The following is a 19,989-nucleotide window of genomic DNA, read 5'->3' as shown; positions in this document are numbered from 1 at the left end:
GAGCCAAACCGGCTAGGGCCCCAAATCCCTTCTTCATGGAGAAGCTGCCGCAGTTTGAGAGGAGAAATTTGCCAAAGGAACTAAGATAAGTAATGCAAAATAAAAACACACATAGAGGTCCGAGAAACAGACTTGCTGAATCTAAAGAAAAGATGATGACCTTTGACCTTAAAGGTTGACCCACAATTTGCTCCCTGGCCTTCCACCTGCCGAGCCCAGCTGGCACCCAGGGGCCTTATCCCTTGGTTGAGTGGTTCTAAGCCCTTCTGTGGGGCTGCAGGCCCTGAGAAGCCTCAAACGCCATCCTGGTTGGTTTCTTTCTAATCCACGTGGTTAGAATAGACTAGAAATCCATATAAGTCAGGAGCCCATCCAGACTGGCCTTAGCTCAGCACCACTGTCCTGAGTTGACTGATCTCCCTTTCTGGCCCTGGTAATACTGAGACCCTGTCTCCCAAATGTACCCTGGAAAGAGTCTTTCTAGAACCATGAAGATCTGCAACCGTTATGAAAAGGAAGGTGGACCCTGTTGCCTCCCAGAGAAGGAAGGTGTTGCAAAAGTGAGGGCACTGCAGGCAGCGGGGACAGCCAGCGTAAAGGGGTGGAGCTGAGAGTGGGGGACCCTGTTTGAGAAACTGTGTGATTTCTGCATCAGGCATGTAAGAGACTCGCACAGCAAGGGGATGGAAGGAAGGAAGGCTGGCAGGAGACATTTGGATCAGGCATCAAAGGGCCTTGAGTGTCCCTAACTGAGTCCCTAAATGTCTCCTTGGGGAGTCAGGAGGAAATCTTGGAAGTTCCTAAGCAAGTGATGGCATGCTTTTTTAAAAATTGTGGCAGGAGGATGGAGGGTGGTTGTGGGATAGACCGCTGCGGGCGGGCAGAGAGCTAAGGAGGTTGTCATCAGACTGGGGTAAATCTCTCTTCCAATTCAGGGTGCAGAGCAGGGGAGGACAAATAAGTTTAATTGTTAAAGATATGCACTGTGGGCCCTCGGGTAGGGAGCAGGACCTGGAGGGAGAATCTTTAAGATCTGATAGAGATGTCTGGGGGCAGGGTGAGGAAAATATCAGAAATGAATGTGTGGCCCCAAGCTTGCTGGGCATTGGGAGGGGGTGCCATGGGCAATGTGGCCTGGGCATGTGGAGATGAAGCAGGCCCGGCCCAGGGGCAGAGCTATCATGACAGGGACCCTCAGTGGAGGCAGTGGCTCCCCTCCTCCCCAACCCTGTCCTCACCAGCGGATGTCCAGGGCTGACAGAAGCAAAATGGAGGCCCACAGTAGAGCTTTTCCCCACAGATGGCCTCTGAGACTGTGGAAAAGCAAACGCTCTCTGAGAAAGAGAGAAGGGAGCAAGGCGCAGAGGGGCTGAGGCACTCAGAGGGGTAAGAGGAGAGACAGAGTGCTCAGCTCACCAGGTGTGTGTGTGGGGGGGGAGGAATGGGGGGTCAGGGGCCTGAGGCCAGAGAAGAGCAAACAGCAGCAGTGCAGGCCAGACTGGCAAGGAAGGCATCGTTCTGGGGAGTGAGTCTATGGACTTTCTCAGAAACAGGAGGGGCACAAGTTGGAGGAAGAGGCGGGACAAGGGGAAGATTCTCTTAAGAGCGGGGAGTTCTGCACAGAGGAAAGAAGGAGGATCAAAACCCAAGCAGATCATATGGAGCAGCATCAGGAGATGCAAAAGATGAGATTGAGCAAAGAGGTCCCTGGTGCCTGCTTCTCCAAGGTACAAGGGAGGAGAGAATGGATGAAAACACTGAGAAAGGTTGAAAAGGATGCACAGCAGAGAGACAGCAGGATCCTGTCAAGATTCCTACCTCCTCTCCGTAAAGTACGAGGTAGGGTGTCTGCTGGAGATGTAAAAGCCAGAGGCAGGTTTGAAGGTGGAGCATGTATGCAACAGCTTTGGGTGGTTTCTCGAGAGCAATGCTGCTCAAATGTAAGGTGTCTACAAATCTCCCGGGATCTTGTTAAAAGGCAGTTCTGATTCAGCAGGGCCTGGGCAGGGCCAAGATTCTACATTTCTAACTAGCTCCCCTGTGATGCCAATGCTGCTGGTCCAGGGAACACACTGGGAGGAGCGAGGACTTGGAGAGCCGGGTAAGGCGGGGGAGAGATTGGCATGAGAACTCACCTTACGGAGAGACCTTCCTTTGATAATCTCACCTGTGGTGAAAGCTGAGCCCTTGATTAGTCTGGGAGGGAGCGACAGGCCCTGCGGGTGCTGGAGAGGGGGACTGGGGAAGGGAACGATGGAAAAAGGACAGAGGTCGACAGGAGGCGGGGGAACCTCTGGGGTGGTAGGAGGCCCAGCAGCGTCCCTGGGGTCCTTCATCTGGGTCCATGTGGGGCAGACCACTAACTACATACACACTTGCGGGCCCCTCAAAAAGAGGGTGGGAGTCCGTTGGGGCAGGAAAGTGATATTCTGGGGGTGTCTGAGGGTGACACAGCGGGCAGAGCAGGCCACCCCCATGCTGTTCTGCAGGAAAGTGCTGGGCTCATTCTGGGCTTGTGCAAAACCTGGCAAGACACACCAGGACAGAACTGGAGAGAGGGGCAGAAATGGCTCTACCCCGGGGGCAAGGGTAAGATGATGTCTGTGCCAGGAACTCATAAAAGAATGAAATCTGAGAGGGAAGATTCTCTGGCTGAAGAGAAAGACTCCGAGTCGTAACTCCAAGCCCTAAGTCTCCAACTTGCAATAATAAACAAGCAAGAGGTTTGGGAAAGGCACACGTTGGTAGGACAATGCTTTAAGTTTGGGCAACAAGGACTGGGGATGACAGGGACTGGGGGCGGGGGTGCAGGGACTCCGCTGGGCGCCCCAGTCTAAGAGACAGAGGTTTGCGCCCTGGGCTGAGGTTAAGCCGGGGTCAGGTTCATCAGAGAAATGCCCGGGGGACCGCCTGGAGCAAAGACCGTCAAGAGTAAAAGCTTGGAGGCGTCAACATGAGCAGCACGTACAGGACCAGGGCGACGGCGTGAAGAGCGACGGGTACTTGGGGAGGCAGATGAGGCTGCGGAGCCCGAGGACCGTCCTGGGGCGACCCGGAGGTGGCGGCGGTTTCCGAGCGCAGCGTGGCAGGCTCCCCCGCCGCACAGCCCCGTCTGCTCACGGCCGGGGCCGCCCTGGCCCCGCAGGTCCCTCCGGTCCTTCCCGCTGCCTCGGCCAGGCCGCAGCCCCCAGCCCCGGAGACTGACTCGCCAGGGTCCGCCCCGCCGCGGCGGCCCGGGCCCGGCCGCTCCTCCCCCGATGATGTCACGTCCCCGGCCGCCCCTCGGCCAGCCGCGCCGCCCCGCCCCCGCCTCCCCCGGCCCCTCGTCCCCTGGGCCCGCCTGCTCCCGCCATCCCTCCTCCCGCGCGCGCTCCCTCCCTTCGGCTCCCGCTCCCCCGGGAGCGGCGGCGGCGGCGGGATGGCCCGGGCCCGCGGCCAGGCCCTGGGGAGCGGCGGGCGGCGGCGGCCGCGGCGGGGCGGCGCGGGAACCGGGCCCCGGGGGGAGTCGGCCGGGCTGCTGCTGCTGCTGCTCCAGGTGCTGCCGCCCGGGGCTGCGGCAGGGCCGGGGCGCCGGGGCAAGCGGGGCGCGGGCGGCGGCGGCGTCTGCTGGCCCGGCGCTGCCCCTGCCTTTCCCCGGGACGCGCGGTTGCTGCTGCTCCTGCCTCCCCTGCCGCCGCTGTCGCCTCCACCGCCGCCGCCGAGCTCCGCGCCCGCAGCCTCCGCCTCCCGGATGGTAATCAGCACCCCGCGCCGGCGCCACGGGCGGGCGGGAGGTGGGGGCGGCGAGGGGAAAAGGGCGGGCAGCCCCGCGCCCCCTCCTCGCCGGAGGCAGCTCCTAGGGCGCTCGGCCCCCCCCCCCCTCCGACGACCGGGGCCCTGGGCAGCCGCCAGAGCGCGCCTCTGGGGCGCCTCCGCGCGGACCGGGTGCCGGCTGCGCTCCCGCCCTCCCCACCTCGCTCACAGTCCGCCCGCCGGCGCTCAGGCCGCGGGGGAATCCCTCCATCTCCCCGCCCCGCGCCCCGGGAGGGGTGGGGACAGCGCTGGCGCTCGCGGACCCGCGTTCTCCGAGGGAGCGCCCCAGAGGCTAGTGCGCACGGAGCCGCCGGGACTGCGCGCTGCGCTGCCCTCTTAGAGGCGTCGGTGCCGTCGGGTCCCTGGGAGCTGAGACGCCCGCAGCCTCAGGGGGCGCGGATCCCCCGTGCTGGGGGCGCCCACCCACCGCGCGCCTTCATGTTCCCTGCGCAGGACGCTCTGCCCCGCGGCGGGCTGAACCTGAAGGAAGAGCCGCTCCTGCCCGCAGGCCTGGGTTCGGTGCGCTCCTGGATGCAGGGCGCAGGCATCCTGGACGCCAGCACCGCGGCGCAGAGGTAAGCGCTCGGAAGCGACCCAGCGTTCTGGGGTTGGACGGCTCCGCGCCGCCTTCGCGCAGCTTGCAGAGCTGCTAGGGCGCGGGCTGGAGGGAGCCCTAACTCTGGACAGTCCCCGCAAGCTCTCCCGCCCACCCTGCCCCGAGCGTCAGTGCTCTCTCCTGAGGATGTGGGGCGGGCAGGCCGGGGCGGGGCTTCTGCCTCTACTCCAGGCTGTCCCGGCTCTGACTTCTGACTATTGCAGGTGGGCCCGGCCACCCGTGGCTCTAAGGAAAAGGTATCTCGCCTGTCCGCCGTCCTGAGCCTAGCCCCACAGCCACCAGCCTTGTAGGAACGGCCAACCCCGGTTCCCTGGGCAGTCCCAGTGCCTCTGCAGGTCCAATTCCGGGCCTCAAACCCAGCCCCCTTTCTGCTTTCCCACGCCCCTCAGTGGGAGGATGGGTGTGCTGTGCTGGAGAAGCGGCAGGGGGCTGAAGAATGGGAAAGATGAGGCGGGCAGCCCGCTTTGCTAGCTGGAGTGACTGGGGCTGGGAATGTGGCAGGGCCGCTCAAGTCCCGCCTCTTCTCAAGGTGTTTTTCTGGTGGGTCCTGCGGGAGGCTGGGTGTCCCTGGGAAGCCCGCACCCACACCTATCTCCTCCTCTGACTCCTTTGCAGGAGTCTGGGCAGGGAGACTGGGTGGGGGATGGAGTCCTGGATTTGGAAAGGAAGTTTTTAAAGATGTGTTGACCTGCCTCCACAACACTAGGGCCCCCAGCTTCTTCTATCTCTAGTTGTGAGCATGGGGGTTGGGGGGAGGGGGTAGCATGGAGAGGTGCTGCCTCTGCAGACAGCTGGGGCATGTGAAAGCTGGGCTTCCCAGAGTCCTGAGCAGTTGCTTGTACAGCAGCCTGAAGGGATTCTCATAGGGGATTGCCTGGCACCCAGGCCATATATTCACATCCCCTGCCCTGTCCAGGGGACACCACTCAGAGTCCAACCCCAGCCTTACCCCTTAGCACACCTTGTTTCATGCTCAGACTGAACCGGTGATTCTGCACGTCCTTTTATGACTGTCAGGAGGGAGCACTGGGGGGATTCTCTCTGGAGTTCATCTCTTCAAGAAGAGAAAGGTCTTGCCTCTGCATTAATTCACTCATGATATGATTATATTCCAGAAAATTGGAAAATAGGACACAAAACCCCACCTCTCTAATACAACTACTGTCAACACTTTCTTCCCATCTTTCTTCTCATTACCATGTTTTTTCCCTGTGCTATGCTTACAATTTTGTATCCTGTTGTTTTTCTGGCTTTTTTATTTAACGTGACATAATCAATCTCTTAACATCGCCCCATGTTTCTCTCCACCTCTGGCTGTGTGGTGAAAGCTCCTTATAACCGTGGATAGGGAGCTCCAATGGGGCCTCTGGGGTTTAAGGTCCCTCTTTCTCTCTGACCCTCTCCTGTGTCCCAGCCTCAGGCAGCAGGTTGGATGAGGGGGAAGCAGATGTGAAGGAGGCAAGTGCCCCTATAGCTTCTGTGGGTGCAGGAAGTGTGGGGTGAGGCTCTGCCAGCGGATTAGGCCACCAGCAGTGTTGTCTTCACATGGGGGCCTTGACTGGTGCTTGGGGGTCAGATTTGAGTCCCCAGGGCCACATTGCTGGACTCAAAAGGCTTCCCCAATTTGAAAGGGGGCATTTCTTCAGGCCTGGGCTGCATGTCTCCAGTTCCAGAGACTTGTCTTAGGACACAGCCTGAGAGGGCTCCCCGCCACGCCACCCCCCCACCCCCCACATTTGAGTGACTGGGTCACCTCCTTCCAGAGAACAGGCTAATCCTTTCTCCTCATTCTTCCCAGAAGTAGCCCAGCCTCCCTCCTGTTTGTATCTCAATCCTCAGCTGGTCTTGTGCTCAGCTCTTCCCATCCTAAAACAGCAACAACAAAACTTCTTTTCCTGTCCCCACCTCCCTCTTCAACCTCTGCCTGGTTCCTCTCCCTCTCATCTCTGAGAAACTTGCCCAGGAGCACCCCCCACCCCCACCCCAAGGCTGCTTAGCTGTCTTTGATGCTCTCCTTTGCCCCACAGTCACCTGGTTGTCAGGGCTTCTGGAAGTTCCCTCTGTGTCCTACTCCTAATCTCAGTGCCTATGGACAACTTGTAATGATGACATGCCCTCCACCACTTTCCCCTCTGGCTGATGGTTAACCTACCCTGGTTTCCTACTGTCCAACCTCGGCCTCTCACCACTCCCCCAAACCATCTGCCATGCACTGGGGACCAAAGCGATATTTCCAAAGAACTCTTCTCTGCTCATGTCCCTCTTCAGTTAAAAGCTTCAGTGACACCCCCTTCCTCCCAGAGATTCAGCATTCAAGGCCCATCACAGTCTGATCCCAAGTTTCCTGCAGCCTTTGTATGATGCTTGTCACTCAGCAATGGCTCTTGAAACAGTTCCCCTGTTCCTAGCACCCACATGCCCACCGAAAAGTCTTACCCAGTACCTTCTCTCTCTCTCTGTGCCCTCCCAGCCAACCCAAGGGAATGGTTGTCAGTGCTGCCTAAGGCCAGAGTCAGCTGTGCCCTGACTCCCGAGCTTCCTTGCCTGCTAGCCTGTTCCTTCAGAGCAAGGGGGGTGGCTTGTTCGTCTTGTGTCCACAGCATGAGGACAGGCTCGAGCAGAGCAGTCAGTAGGGGGGCAGAGAGCATCTGCTGAAGGAGACAGGAGTGCATGTTGGAAGGTTCCCAGACTCCTTTCTGTTGGGCTACCCTCTCCACTCTGGTGGTCTCCAGGATCTACCTGACCCCAGGAACCAGGTACTGGGGCAGCAGCCGCTCTCCAGCTCTGCAAAACCAAGGTTCACAGAAGCTAGAGAAGGAGAAGCCCCAGACCCTAAGGACAGTAGGGAGGATCTGCCAACAGGAAGGAAGTTCTCAGCAAAAGGGGGGTGGGGAGAAAGAGGGGATGCATACCCTCACACTGGAGGCAACAGTGAAGGGCAGGGAAGCCTGGTGCAGAGACTGGCAGGGTCTTCCAAGTGGAGAGCTTTGCACAGGACCCTGGCCATTGCCATGACTGTCCCCTCTCTGGGCCAATAGGACTTTAGCTCTGAGACCCATATCCCAGCTTCCCCGACTCCCCTTCAGACCCACATCCTCTTGTTAGAGTGCTCGGCACAGAAGCAGCTGTCCTGTCTTTCCGATGTGATGCCCAGCCTGGGACCCGTGGAGGACCCGGCCAGCCTCCCCTTGAGCTGGTTCCATCGCACTTGCAAGGCCCTGAGAGGCAAGCCAGCTGGGGCTGCCTTTCCTGTAAGCAGCTGCATCCTAGCCTCCCTGCTAGGAAATGCTTTTGTTTGCTTTAATAATTAATAGCCGCTCCTCAGCCTGGGACCTGGCAGACAGGCCTGTGGGTGGGTGGTGAGGGAGTGGGCAGAGAGAAGCAGGGTGGCCAGTCTTTTTCCTTCTTGTTTAGGGACCTCGGTGGCTGAGACAATTTCCTGGGGCAGGTGATCAGAGCCGCTGCTGGGGCAGTGGGGGCAGGGGATATGAAGCAGCCCCCAAAGCCTCCTCTCCTTCCGGCAGGCAGCTGTGGACATGGCTTCTGACCAGCTGCCTCTAGCCACTAGGTCTTCCTCTGCCCGCGTGGCCGAGGTGGGTGCACACCAGCGAGCTTCTGCTTTTATCTTCCCTGGTCTGCGGCACAGCCAGGCTCTGGGCATGTCGGCTTGGGCAGGACTAGGCCAGTAGATCTTGGTTAGGGCCAGGAATGCCAGGCTTAGCTGAATGGTTACCAGCAGTCCCAGGGGCTCTTGGGATGGCTGCAGGGGGAACGGGGGCCAATGGGAGGCTTGGAGGAAGTGAGGATGCTGAGGAAAGGAAGGGGGGCACTCAGGGAGCCCTGCCAGGGTAGGGAAGGGACGAGCAGGATTTAGCAGAGACTTCAGGGGAATCTGAGACGAGGCCTCAGATGTAGTAGACGTACATTTTTTGCTCCTCCCACCTTCGGCGGGGGGGGGGGGGTCGTAAAACAGCCTCCCCTCATTTCTGATGCCCTCAGGGCTTGTCCCCACTTCCCCAGCCCCCCAGACTCCAAGAGGGATCACACCCATAGCCGAGGCACTGTCAGAGCCTGGGGCTGTCGAGCAGGGGTGAGGGAGGATTGGGGGCTGGGCAGGAGCCGGAAGACGCCTGAGGGTGCCTCCGGAGGGAGGCCAAAGCTCCAGAGCCAGCCACTTGCCTCTGTGGTTTGAGATGCTTGTTTTAAATTGCTAGTGTTTGTCATAACCGTGTAGTCAAGGGTGTGAGGAACCACTAGTGGCCTGAGAACAGAGCAGAGAAGGTGAGGGAGGTGTTGTCTGTACTACCCAGTCATGGCAAAGTCCAGCAGCTTCTGTGAGAAGGACTCTGGGGCATCCTGCTCAGCCTCACAAAGGAGCACCTCCCGGCACCGCTGGGTGGCCCTGGGACCACTGGGTGGCCCTAGCCATAGCAGCCAGACAACTTGGCAGCCCCTAGTGTGTCCCCATATCACCCCTCTGTACTCTGGAGCACAGGCCACCTGAATGGCCCAGACTGTGAAGGTCGGGTTGTCCTTGAACTTGGACTCCCAGCACAGTGCTCAGGAAGCCCATGCACACACCATGTTTGCTACAAGGCAGGTGTCCTCCCACCAAAAACTAGCTGTGCAAACCAAAGCTTTTTTTTTTTTTTTTTTTTGGTCACAGTTGCCTTTAACTTTGGGGCTGTTTCAGAACAGAAGATGGGAAGGGGGTGAGTAGGCTCTGGTGGAAATATGAAAGTGACTACTTTCTCCTCCCATATCCTGGTTCTTTGGTACAGAGGCAAATGGCCCACCACCTCAGCACCCTCCGGACCTGGTAGGAAAGCGTTTTGAACATTTTGTTGAAAACAATACTAGTATTTTTAAGAAAGTGAGATGTATAATTCGTTCTGGAGTCTTACAAAAAGTAGTCAGTGTGGCTGTTTTCATCACTCAGCTTCATTTACGGTGTCTGAAAGGCCACTTGTGTGGCAGGCTTTGTGCACTGATGATGCTAAGTGAATGAGCTGTTTCTGAATTATAGGCCCCAACCACAAAGGTGCCAGGTGAGGCAGTTCTTGTGCCTATCGGCCTCATGACTTCCATTACACCCTGGCAGTTGGCACCCCCCCCCCCCCCCCGTGTCCTCTCGGAGCCTTGTAAAGGGTCTGCTTCCCCTGCCAGTATCTGATTCCTAACACTTATTTAGGCTCCCAGGGCCTGCTCTGCCCACTTGCACATCAGGCCAGAAGTACCTGCGAAGTATTCCAGAAGCCCTCAACCAATGGCTGGCTGGAGTCGGAGGGTAAATACCCCCGTTCCTTCCAGCCTTCTGGCGCAAGAACTCCAAAGCACGTGCTCTCGGCTGTTTCCAGACCCCCGGTGCGGTTGCCCACAGTAGCAACTTTTCAATAATGCGCCCTTTATAAACCGCCCTTCCTTTCCTCTCTCACTCCCCACCTCCATCAATGTTTCCCGACTCCTCTCCCACATAAGCTTTGCATCTGAGGGTTCTGCTTCTGGGCAAACCCAAATAAAACACTTGCCTCTCCAGACTCCAGAGGCTCTCCTCCAGTCTCCCTTCTTTGAGATAAAGGAGTCATATCCATAAACATTCTCGCAGTTTCTCCCCCACACTCTGAACTTGGGCAACCCCACTTTGGAGACCACAGAATCAGAGACGTTGGGCTTCATCCACATCTGTCTGCTTCTAAGCTAGTGAGAGAGCAGTGAGTGGGCCCATCTTCCACCTGTATCCCACACATCTACACCCAGGCCACGCGCAGCAGGGCTCGCAGACCTCTCCGCATCCCCTGGCTCTCTTTGAGTTTCTTTCTGTTCTTTAATTGTGGTTTGTTTTCTCACTACAAGAGCTTCAGCTATTCCCAACGGGAGAAAAGCAAAATTCTCTCCTCCCTCTCTCATAACCCTCTCCTTTGGGGCTTACAATTCCATTCAGGGATGTTGGTTGGCCACCCACTGCACGCTGGGGGTGGGGGTGGAGGTGCCTGGGGGACCAGGAGAAGAAAGGCCTACTCCAGACCAGCCTCTGGGGCTCTCACTGATGTGCTGATCCTTTGTCCTTCTGTCTCTCAGTCCATAGGAATACTAGAATGTCTTTAAAGCAAAACCTTTTCTAGCTCACCTTGATCTTCTCACATACCAGGCTGGGTTTGAACGGGGTAGACTGGAGACAGTCACAGGCCAGGAGCAGGCCTGGGTGTGCCCAGCAGGGGGCTTGCCCAATCTGCAGTCTCCTGGCCTGCAGGGGCTGCGGCTGTCACATTGTTCTGTGCAGGATAGTGCTCCTGTCTCAGCTCTGCACTAGCCACCTCGGCCCCATTGTTTTGCATGGGCGGGTGAGGCCAGGGGGAGGATTGTGCCTCAGACCCAATAACAAGGTGGGGGAGAGAGGATAATGCTGGGCTGTCTCAGGGGAAGTGGGACTGAGCCCGACCCTGTGGGGTGGGGCACAGCCCTATGAGACAGGGCAGCCCCTCCGTACTCCCCAGCTGGCAGCACCAGTGTCACAGACCCCAGGCAAGGGTACCTGACCTCTCTCTCCAAGAATCCCCTCCTGTGGGGAGGGTGGATCCTGTGAAGGGAGCTTGGCTTGGGTCTTAGGCCAGACTTCCCAGGTCTGGTTCTGAGGAGGCTGCAGGAGCCAGCAGGTAGGCAGGACTCAGGACTGCCTGATATCTGCCAAGAGGGATGGGTGGGAGAGACCAGCACCATTGGTTTACTCTTGGCCTGGGAAGTACAAGGGTGTCTGTGTAGAAAGGGTGTGTTGAGTGGTCTAGGGGATCGTATTATTGCCCGGCATCCACCCTTCCTCTCTTAAGACCTTTTTTGCTTTCCTCTCTATCTTCACTCCCTGCTATCTGAAAGCTTTCCAGTGTCTTTCCTGGGCAAGGTGACAGAATAAAGGGCCGAGTGATCTGGGATGGTTCCATAAGCTCACCCCCCTCTGGCCTTCTCTCATCCCAGGTGGTCCTGGAACCTGTCCCTGGTCCTGGGGACTGGAGGGAGGAGTCAGGGTTGCTGCCTCATTAACATATTCATCAACAGTAATCAGGGACCTGCTGTGATCAAAGCCCTCTGGAGGGAATTTGGAGGGTCAAGGCCAGGACTTCAAAGGACTATAGCCTGAGGGGGGAGAGGGGAGAGGGAGGAGGAAGGTTGAGGGATTAAGGGAGAAGGATGTCCTTAGAGAAAGGAATTTGTGTAGAAAAACCTTTGGTGTGGAAAAGCTGTTGGTAGTCCCCCTCCTCCTCCTCATCCTGATCTGGACAAACAAGACCCATCACTTCTGCCTCTGGAACCAACATGTCACATGGACCACTGGGGCTCCCAGGCAGGCTTTCAAGAGGAGGAACAATTTTCATTTTATTGTTTATGGGGTGTACTCTGGGAGTAAAAACACGACAAGCCTCTCAACTCTCAAGCCCATGACAGCTCAGATCTTATGGCTTCACAGGAAGCTGAATACATTTATTTTATTTTATTTTTTTAGAGCAAAGGTGGAAATTTATTGAAGAACAAGTACAGACTCCCATGTGGGGAAGGAGAAGGAATCTCACAGCACAGACTCCCATGTGGGGAGCGGGAAAGAGTCCCCTTAAATTATGTGAAGAAAAATCTTAAGTAGTGATGAATATGGCAGGCGTTGGCATGTCTGTGGTGGGACTCTGGTCTAAACGGCTCTCAAGGCAGTCCCACCACCCCATCCTCCTCTATCCCTGCTGCAGCCTCCCACTTTCCCACCACCCTGTCCACCCGCCTGCAGCATCTTCTAAGCCAGTGGTTCTCAACCTTCTGGCCCTTTAAATACAGTTCCTCATCTTGTGACCCAGCCATAAAATTATTTTCGTTGCTACTTCATAACTGTAATGTTGCTACTGTGATGAGTCGTAATGTAAATATCTGATATGCAGGATAGTCTCGGGCGACCCCTGTGAAAGGGTCGTTCGACCGCCAAAGGGGTCGCGACCCACAGGTTGAGAACCGCTGTTCTAAGCCCTGCCTGGCTTCAAACTCTTCTTGTGGCCTTTAGTCATGTTTCCCAAACCACATTGCTCAACAAAAGTGTTCCATAGCGAGTAAGCATGGTGTCTCAGTTATCTACTGCCACATAAAAAAAAAAAAAAATGCTCCAAAACTCAGCAACATAAGACAACAAATACATTATCTCACACAGTTTCTGAGAGTCAGGCATCAGGGAACAGCATAGGTGGGTGGCTCTGGCTCAGGGTTTCTTTCTTTTTTGTATAAGCAAGTAAATTACTTTTTAAATTGAGACATAATTGACACATAAAATTATATTAGTTTCAGGTGTACAACATAATGATTCAATATTTGTATTTATTTATTTCAAAATGATCACCACAGTAAGTCTAGTTAACATCTATTACCACACAGTATTATTAACTACTAGAGGCCCAATGCACGAAATTCGTGCAAGAGTAGGCCTTCCTTCCCCCGGCTGCCAGCACCGCTTCCCTCTGGCACCCAGGACCCAGGTTTCCCTCACAGCCCCAGCTTCCTCTGGAAGATCATCCAGTCTAATTAACATATTACGTTTTTATTATTATAGATAAGCCATGGCTCAGGGTCTCTTATGAGGCTGCAGTCAAGGTGACAGCCTGGGCTGCCATCATCTGAAGGCTTGACTGGGGCTGGTGGATCTCCTCCCAAGGTGTCACTCAAGTGAGTGCTGGCTGTCGACAGGCGGCCTCGGGTCTTCTCCACGTGGACCCTCCATAGGGCTGCTTGAATGTCCTCCCCACATGCCAGCCAGCTAGAACAAGGCAGAAGCCACAGTGTCCCTTATCACCCAACATTGGAACTCATATGCTACCTCTAGTGCTATAATATATCAGCCACACAGACCAGTCCTGATACAGTATGTGAGGGACTACCCAGGGCATGAATACCAGGAGGTGAGGATCCTGGGAAACCATCTTTGAGGCTGGCTACCACACACCAGGAGCACCAGCTTGAGCCTGGCCAAGTGGGGTCCCTTCCTGGAGGGCATCCCAGGCTCCCCATACACAAATGTATGCTATGGAGTCCCATTTCCCAGCAGTTGTGGCCATAGTGCCCTTTTGTAAAGGAAGGATCTGGAGCTACAAGAGATCTAAGGAATATACTTTGGAAGACCTTGACGCAGAAAAGGAAGTCTAAACTCTGTTTTTTGTGTCCCTGCCTAGTCTAGCCCTTTCAATATAGCCTTTTGTCTCCTCCCTTCACTCTGAAATCTGTAGCCCAGTGACACTAACGCTCACACCGACTGCCATTTCTTATGCTGTCTGTTCTGCTCTTTTGTGGAGAAGACCCAAGGGTCCGCGAGGAGAAGACCTGTTGAGCTCTTATTCATCCCTCAAGGACCGGATAAAGGCCACCATCTCCATAAATCTTTCATCTCTCACAGAAAGAACTCATTTTCTTCTTCCTTTGCTCCTATAGTTTTTAATAGAGTAACATCTTTTGCAAGGCACCTACCACTTTGTCTTGGGTTACAGCTCTGTCTTCCCTCCTCTTCCAGGCATTTAACTCCGGCCCCACTCAGTGCCATGTGTTCAGTGCTTGGTACATCGTTGGAGTTCGGGAAATACCTGGTGAAAAGGGTCCTTCTCTTGCTGTCACCTGGCCTTGCTTCTGAAAATAGTTTCTGGCGACCCAGGAGAAAGCCCTTGGCAAGGCCAGACCAAAAGATCCTCCTGCCCAGGGAGCCAGGGGCTGTCTTTCCCAAAGCAGGGAGGCGGGTCCCTCCACACCTGGAGAGGCGCCCCCTGCCTTTAGCCAAAGCCCAGATCCAGGCTGGGCAGACTAATGGCCCTCAGCCAGTTTGACATCTCTGAGGGTCCGATGGATATTATCTCCCAGGCAATGCCGCAAGCTCGTGTGCACAGCCATGGACTGGGTTACAGTGGGCTATTTGTTCCAGAACCTCCTAACTGCCCCTTGAAGCCCTCAAGGGCAATCTCAGGAGCCTTTGGTCAGTAACATGGGTTGTTCATGCATTTGGTTTTGGAGATCAGCCTTTTAAAATGTGGAGCCCTTGCCGAAACCGGTTTGGCTCAGTGGATAGAGCGTCGGCCTGCGGACTGAAAGGTCCCAGGTTCGATTCCGGTCAAGGGCATGTACCTGGGTTGCGGGCACATCCCCAGTAGGAGATGTGCAGGAGGCAGCTGATTGATGTTTCTCTCTCATCGATGTTTCTAACTCTCTATCTCTCCCTTCTTCTCTGTAAAAAATCAATAAAATATATTTTTTAAAAAATGTGGGGCCCTGCCCTAACCGGTTTGGCTCAGCGGATAGAGCATCGGCCTGCGGACTGAAGGGTCCCAGGTTCGATTCCGGTCAAGGGCATGTACCTTGGTTGTGGGCACATCCCCAGTGGGGAGTGTGTAGGAGGCAGCTGATCGATGTTTCTCTCTCATCAGTGTTTCTAACTCTGTCCCTCCTCCTCTCTGTAAAAAATCAATAAAATATATATTTTTTTAAAAATGTGGGGCCCAAGGAAAAGCCTGGGAGGGAGCCTGGCTGGGACACCTTTGCTGCCACTGCCTGTTCCTATGAGTGACGTCGGGGCTAAGGGGCTCCTGCCTGGAACTGCAATGATCCTGACAAGCGCAGAACGGGCCCATCCAATTTATTCTTTGCCCAGAGTCTTGACAAGTCAGAGCCAAATCCTGGCCAGCCCCACTACCTGGCCAGAGGCGATGGGGTCCCCTCTGAGAGCACTTCCGGTGGCTTCCTGATCCTCTCTTCCCACAGTGGCGTGGGCCTGGCACGAGCACATTTTGAGAAGCAGCCCCCCTCCAACCTCAGGAAATCCAACTTCTTCCACTTCGTGCTGGCCATGTATGACCGGCAGGGGCAGCCCGTGGAGGTGGAGCGCACGGCCTTCATTGACTTCGTGGAAAAGGACCGAGTGAGAGGCTCGTGGGCTCCGCGGGGACGGAGCACGGTGGGGGAGGGGCAGGAGGGCTTCAGGGATCCCCTCCCACCGGGGCAGATGAATGGATAGAGTGGAGAAGTAGAGAAGGAAGGTGGTGTGAATGGATGGAAGGGAGGGGAAGAAGGTGGGCGTAGAGAGGGGGGCTGGGTGGGGGAATCCCTGGGAGCATCCTCCCCATCTCGGCCCTGTAGGAACCTGGGGCTGAAAAGACGAACAACGGGATCCATTACCGCCTCCGGCTGGTGTATAACAATGGTGAGTGAAGCCCACTGCACACTGGGTGCCAAAGCCCCACGACACAAAATACCCCGGTGCAGGGCTGAGGGGGCCCCTGCCTCCAGGTGGGGAGAGTGTGGAGTGTGCGCCAGTCATCAGAGGCCACGGTGCTCCCCATACAGCTAGCGCTCTCCACCTTTCCACCCTCAGGACTTCGGACAGAGCAGGACCTCTATGTGCGTCTCATTGACTCCATGTCCAAGCAGGTGAGCCAGCCCAGGGATGCTCCGGCCTTCTCGGACCCCCATCTCTGGGGGTGTGAGTGAGCATCCGCATCCCTGTCCCCACCTCCCCAATGGTCTGGCTCCCTCAGTGCTTTACCCCAGTCTGTGTGGTCCTTGCCCTCTAGTCTAGAAAAAGGCAGTATTTGTACAAAGATCTCATCCTAGGTCATGTTCCCTGGAAGCCCAGCCTAGAAGAGGGGTTCAGCTGTACAAGGTTTATTGGGGAGGCAGCCAGGGGCTCTCAGGAGAAGAGAGGGAGGGGAGCAGAACAGGGCAGGGGATGCTCAGCATGGATGGGGTCTCAGCTGCAGTCCAACCTCAGCCTAATCCCCAGGGAGCCCTGGAGAAGGAATGACAACAGAGTCGTCCCCCCTGAGGCAAGGAGGCCAGGATTCTGTACCCTGTATGAGTCAGTAATTGGCTGGGGAACACTCCCAAGGGGAGGCTGTAACCTTCCAGACATTTTCAGGCAAGGCAGCGCCTATGTGTGAGAGCCAGCCTCCAGAGAAAATACATAGCAGCCAACACTAACTGCAACTTTGGGGTGGGTGCACTGGTCCAGGAAAGGGGATGAGGTGGGGCCCAGAGCTTCTACTGCAGACCCTCAGCACCTGCTGATGTGGAAGGTCACGGGAAGGAGGCTCAGGGGCCAAGGTCCTCAGGGGCTCAGGAAGACTGATCCCTGAAGGAGCCCTGACGGGCTCTTGCTGAGGCAGAGCTGCAAGTCTCTTGCAGAGAAGTGTCAACAGGGAGCTGAGCTCACATGGGCCCATCAGTGGCCCTGAATGCCAGTGGACACTTGGGCTTTCCAGCAGTGCCTATCCAATCCCAGGACAGAGGGAGAGATGGTTTCTTCCTGGAAACTCTGTGGTTGCCGTCATGGGGGAGGCAGACCAGGCAGGTAGTGACAAAGAGGGATTGTGTGGGGGATAAGTGTGGAAGCGGTTGTGGGGGAGTCGAGAGAAAGAAGGACCCCACAAGTGGGAGATGGCTGGGAGGCTCAGGGGTTATAAAGTGGGAAACTAGATTTGCAGTTTAGGAAGCTTACTCCTTGCTTCAGAGCAGAGGGTGGAAGTGGCCAGTGGGAGGGCGGGGGGGACAGTGAGGAAACTGACCCAATAGTCCAAGGGGGAGACCTGGCCTGGGCTGGGGAGGTGGTAAGGATGGGAGAGGGGGAGTCTGATTAACCACCTAGGAAAGCCTAGAGGACAATGTTTGTGAGCAGAAGCAGAGGTCCACTAGGGCCATGGGAAGCGTGGGGATAAACGTGTCTTCCCCCATCCCAGCCTGGCCTTGGTCCTTGGGCCCAAGCAGAGCTGGACCTGGAAAGAGGTGCCTGTGGACAAACAGGATCTACAGAGTTTGTGCCACACTGGTGGTAATCCTGGTTTGGGGAGCCAGGCTCCCAGTTCCTGCTCTCACCCCTAGGCCCCCCGCAGAGTGGCTTGGAGGGTATGGTGTTCCCGGGGGGCAGGGCCCATCCTTCCCCTGCACAGGGACATAAGAGGAGCCTACAGCCACTTGAGCCTGTGCCCTTCCTCCCTCCCCCAGGCCATCATCTATGAGGGGCAGGACAAAAACCCGGAGATGTGCCGCGTGCTGCTCACCCACGAGATCATGTGCAGGTGAGAAGGGGCCTCACTTGACCCTTGGCCTAGATTTTGTCAAGGACCCCCACCAGGCCCTGCCCACTGCCACTGCCACCACCGCCCTCCTTGCTGCTCCCTGGGAAAGCCTGGGGGGCGGGGGCGATGAGGGAAGAGGGAGGCCCCTGGGCACAGTGCTGGCTGAGGAGAGGGTCCTTGAGGCCCCATTAACCTGGCCTGTTTATGTGGCTTCTCCAAGTGTTTTTGTAAGAGAAGCCTCCAGCCGCTGCTGGGAAGCTTAACTAATAAAGCCCTGGGGAGGGCTCTCTGGGGGTGTGGGGGCAGGGCCTGGGCCTCCTGGATTCCCTCCAGGGCAGGAGAGGAAACTTTGCTGCCTCCTGCTTGACCCGGGGCACTTCCTGGGTGGGGCAGCGGGGAGTGGGGGGCACACAGCTCCCCTTCCCCATCACCACAAGGCGTGGCATTTCCAGGCAAGGTCTCCCCAGGAGATGCCAGTTGGACAACGTCAGTTCCTCATACACGGAAAAGAGAATACAATGTTCAAAAATCGGGTTGGATAAAAAACTTAAATTAGAAAAAAAAAAGATTTTAAAAAAGTGTGCTTGGGATGATGGCTGCCTCTGGGAAGAGTGGTGACGTGACAAGGAGGGGGCTCCAGAGGCTTCTGGGGCACTGAGCTCTACGTGGTGTTTCTTGTCAGGGGCTGGTTACATGGGCAGGTTCACCATGTGACGATTCCTGAGCTGCTTGCTTACCAGCTGAGCTGTCTCTGTATGGCTCCTCCAGCAGCAGCATACCTTAGGGACAGGGTTTCCCTGCCAACCTTATCCCCTGGGCTGGGCTCTCCAGGTCCAACTGCCTTTCTCCCCCAGGTCCCTGGGAGTGAGCCCCTCTGGCCCTAGGATTCCAGACACACACACACACACACACACACACACACACACACACACACACTGTAATCTCCCTCTCCTTCACTCCCTTTCTCCTTCCTTCCTTCTCCATCTTTCCATCAGCCGGTGCTGTGACCGGAAGAGCTGTGGCAACCGGAATGAGACACCCTCAGACCCCGTCATTATTGACAGGTACAGCTCGGGGAGGCCTGGGAGCTGCAAGGCCTGGGCAGCCTGGGCTCAGTCACAGAGTGGTGGTGGCTCCAGGGAGGGATGGAGCTGCCACCCCCTCTTCCACGCCCATGTTGGTGGCTCTCAGTAGAAAAAAAAACTGTCAGACACCAGGGAGCCGCCAGCCATGGCCCCTGAAGGAAACCGTGGTGGCAAACTTTCTGGGGCTGGACTTAGGAGCTGTGTTCCCTGAGGGAGCCTGGGAAGGGGAAGGGAGGGAAGGGAAGGTGGGGGGGGGGGGCGGGGAGTGGAGTAGGATGTGAACTTGCAGCAGAGAGAGGCTGGGAGAATGAAGGGACTGGAGTGGGCAGGGCAGGGAAAGCTGGGTTCCAGTCCAGGTGCCACCTCTGCCCTGTTTGACTTGACTCCTCTGAATATCCCTTTCCTTCCTTTGAAAACTGGAGAAATACTTGACAGGTTTCAAGGATTGCCAAGGTGATGCATATAAGCATTTATTCTTGCCCTAGCCGGTTTGGCTCAGTGGATAGAGCGTTGGTCTGCGAACTGAAAGGTCCCAGGTTTGATTCCGGTCAAGGGCACATGCCCAGGCTGTCTGCTCAGTTCCCAGTGAGGGACTTGCAGGAGGCAGCCGATCCATGATTCTCGCTCATCATGGATGTTTCTATCTCTTTCTCCCTTTTCCTTCCTCTCTGAAATCAATAAAAATATATTTAAATTTTTTTTAATTTATTCTCCAACCATGATTTTTAAAAATTATTTTTTTTGAATAGGAAGTAATAGATAAGGTAAAAAATTCAAAAGGTATTACAAAAGAGTAAATAATGAAAAGTAAGTCTGCCCCCACTGCTATGTATACCATGCTACACACACTCTTTTGTATTTTACCTTTTTAAAAAGAACTATAACATATATACAGGGTGGGGCAAAATTAGTTTTAGAGTACGTGAGATACAGAGTTTATTCTTGCGTTATTTATTAATTATTATATTATTTCCCATATGAAGCTACTTTTGCCTCACCTTTTATATCTTAAAAGTCATTCCAGCCCTAACCTGGGGACTGAAGGGTCCTGGGTTCGATTCCCGGTCAGGGCACATGCCTGGGTTGAAGGCTTGATCCCCAGTAGGGGGCATGCAGGAGACAGCCAATCAATGATTCTCTCATCATTGATGTTTCTATCTTTCTCTCCCTCTCCATTCCTGTCTGAACTCAATAAAAATGTATTTTTTTAAAAAAATAAAAAGTTATTCCATATTGGAACATAAACCCTGCCTTGTTCTTTTAATAGATAAAACATTCACAAGGTACAGATTTTCAAATTGAAAAGGATTTACAGTAAAGTCTCCTACCTCTGCCTCTGATCCATCCATCGCCCTCCAAATAAGCAATCACTGTTAGCAGTTCTTGTGTATCCTTCCCGAAATAGTCTGTGCATGCACAAGAAAAT

At 55.6% G+C, this 19,989-nt stretch overlaps 1 protein-coding gene across 1 annotated transcript in view; it reads left to right on the top strand.

Annotated features, from left to right (window-relative positions):
* Positions 1–3,418: 3,418 nt before the first annotated feature.
* The window catches only part of EBF4 (EBF family member 4), a gene marked incomplete at its 5' end in the record, with an annotated part of 56,681 nt that continues 40,110 nt past the window's right edge, over positions 3,419–19,989 (top strand). The window contains 7 exons of the mRNA XM_081097647.1: positions 3,419–3,733; positions 4,246–4,367; positions 15,170–15,326; positions 15,545–15,608; positions 15,780–15,835; positions 17,405–17,478; positions 18,474–18,542. Of these exons, the coding sequence (XP_080953773.1) occupies positions 3,419–3,733; positions 4,246–4,367; positions 15,170–15,326; positions 15,545–15,608; positions 15,780–15,835; positions 17,405–17,478; positions 18,474–18,542 (857 nt within the window). The remainder of the gene's footprint in view (positions 3,734–4,245; positions 4,368–15,169; positions 15,327–15,544; positions 15,609–15,779; positions 15,836–17,404; positions 17,479–18,473; positions 18,543–19,989) is intronic.

This window comes from Myotis nattereri (assembly GCF_964212035.1).
Source record: "Myotis nattereri genome assembly, chromosome: 8".
In the NCBI taxonomy this organism is placed as follows: domain Eukaryota; kingdom Metazoa; phylum Chordata; class Mammalia; order Chiroptera; family Vespertilionidae; genus Myotis; species Myotis nattereri.
The sequence above is the reverse complement of the archived record's forward strand: the minus strand, read 5'-3'. Positions and strand labels throughout refer to the sequence as shown.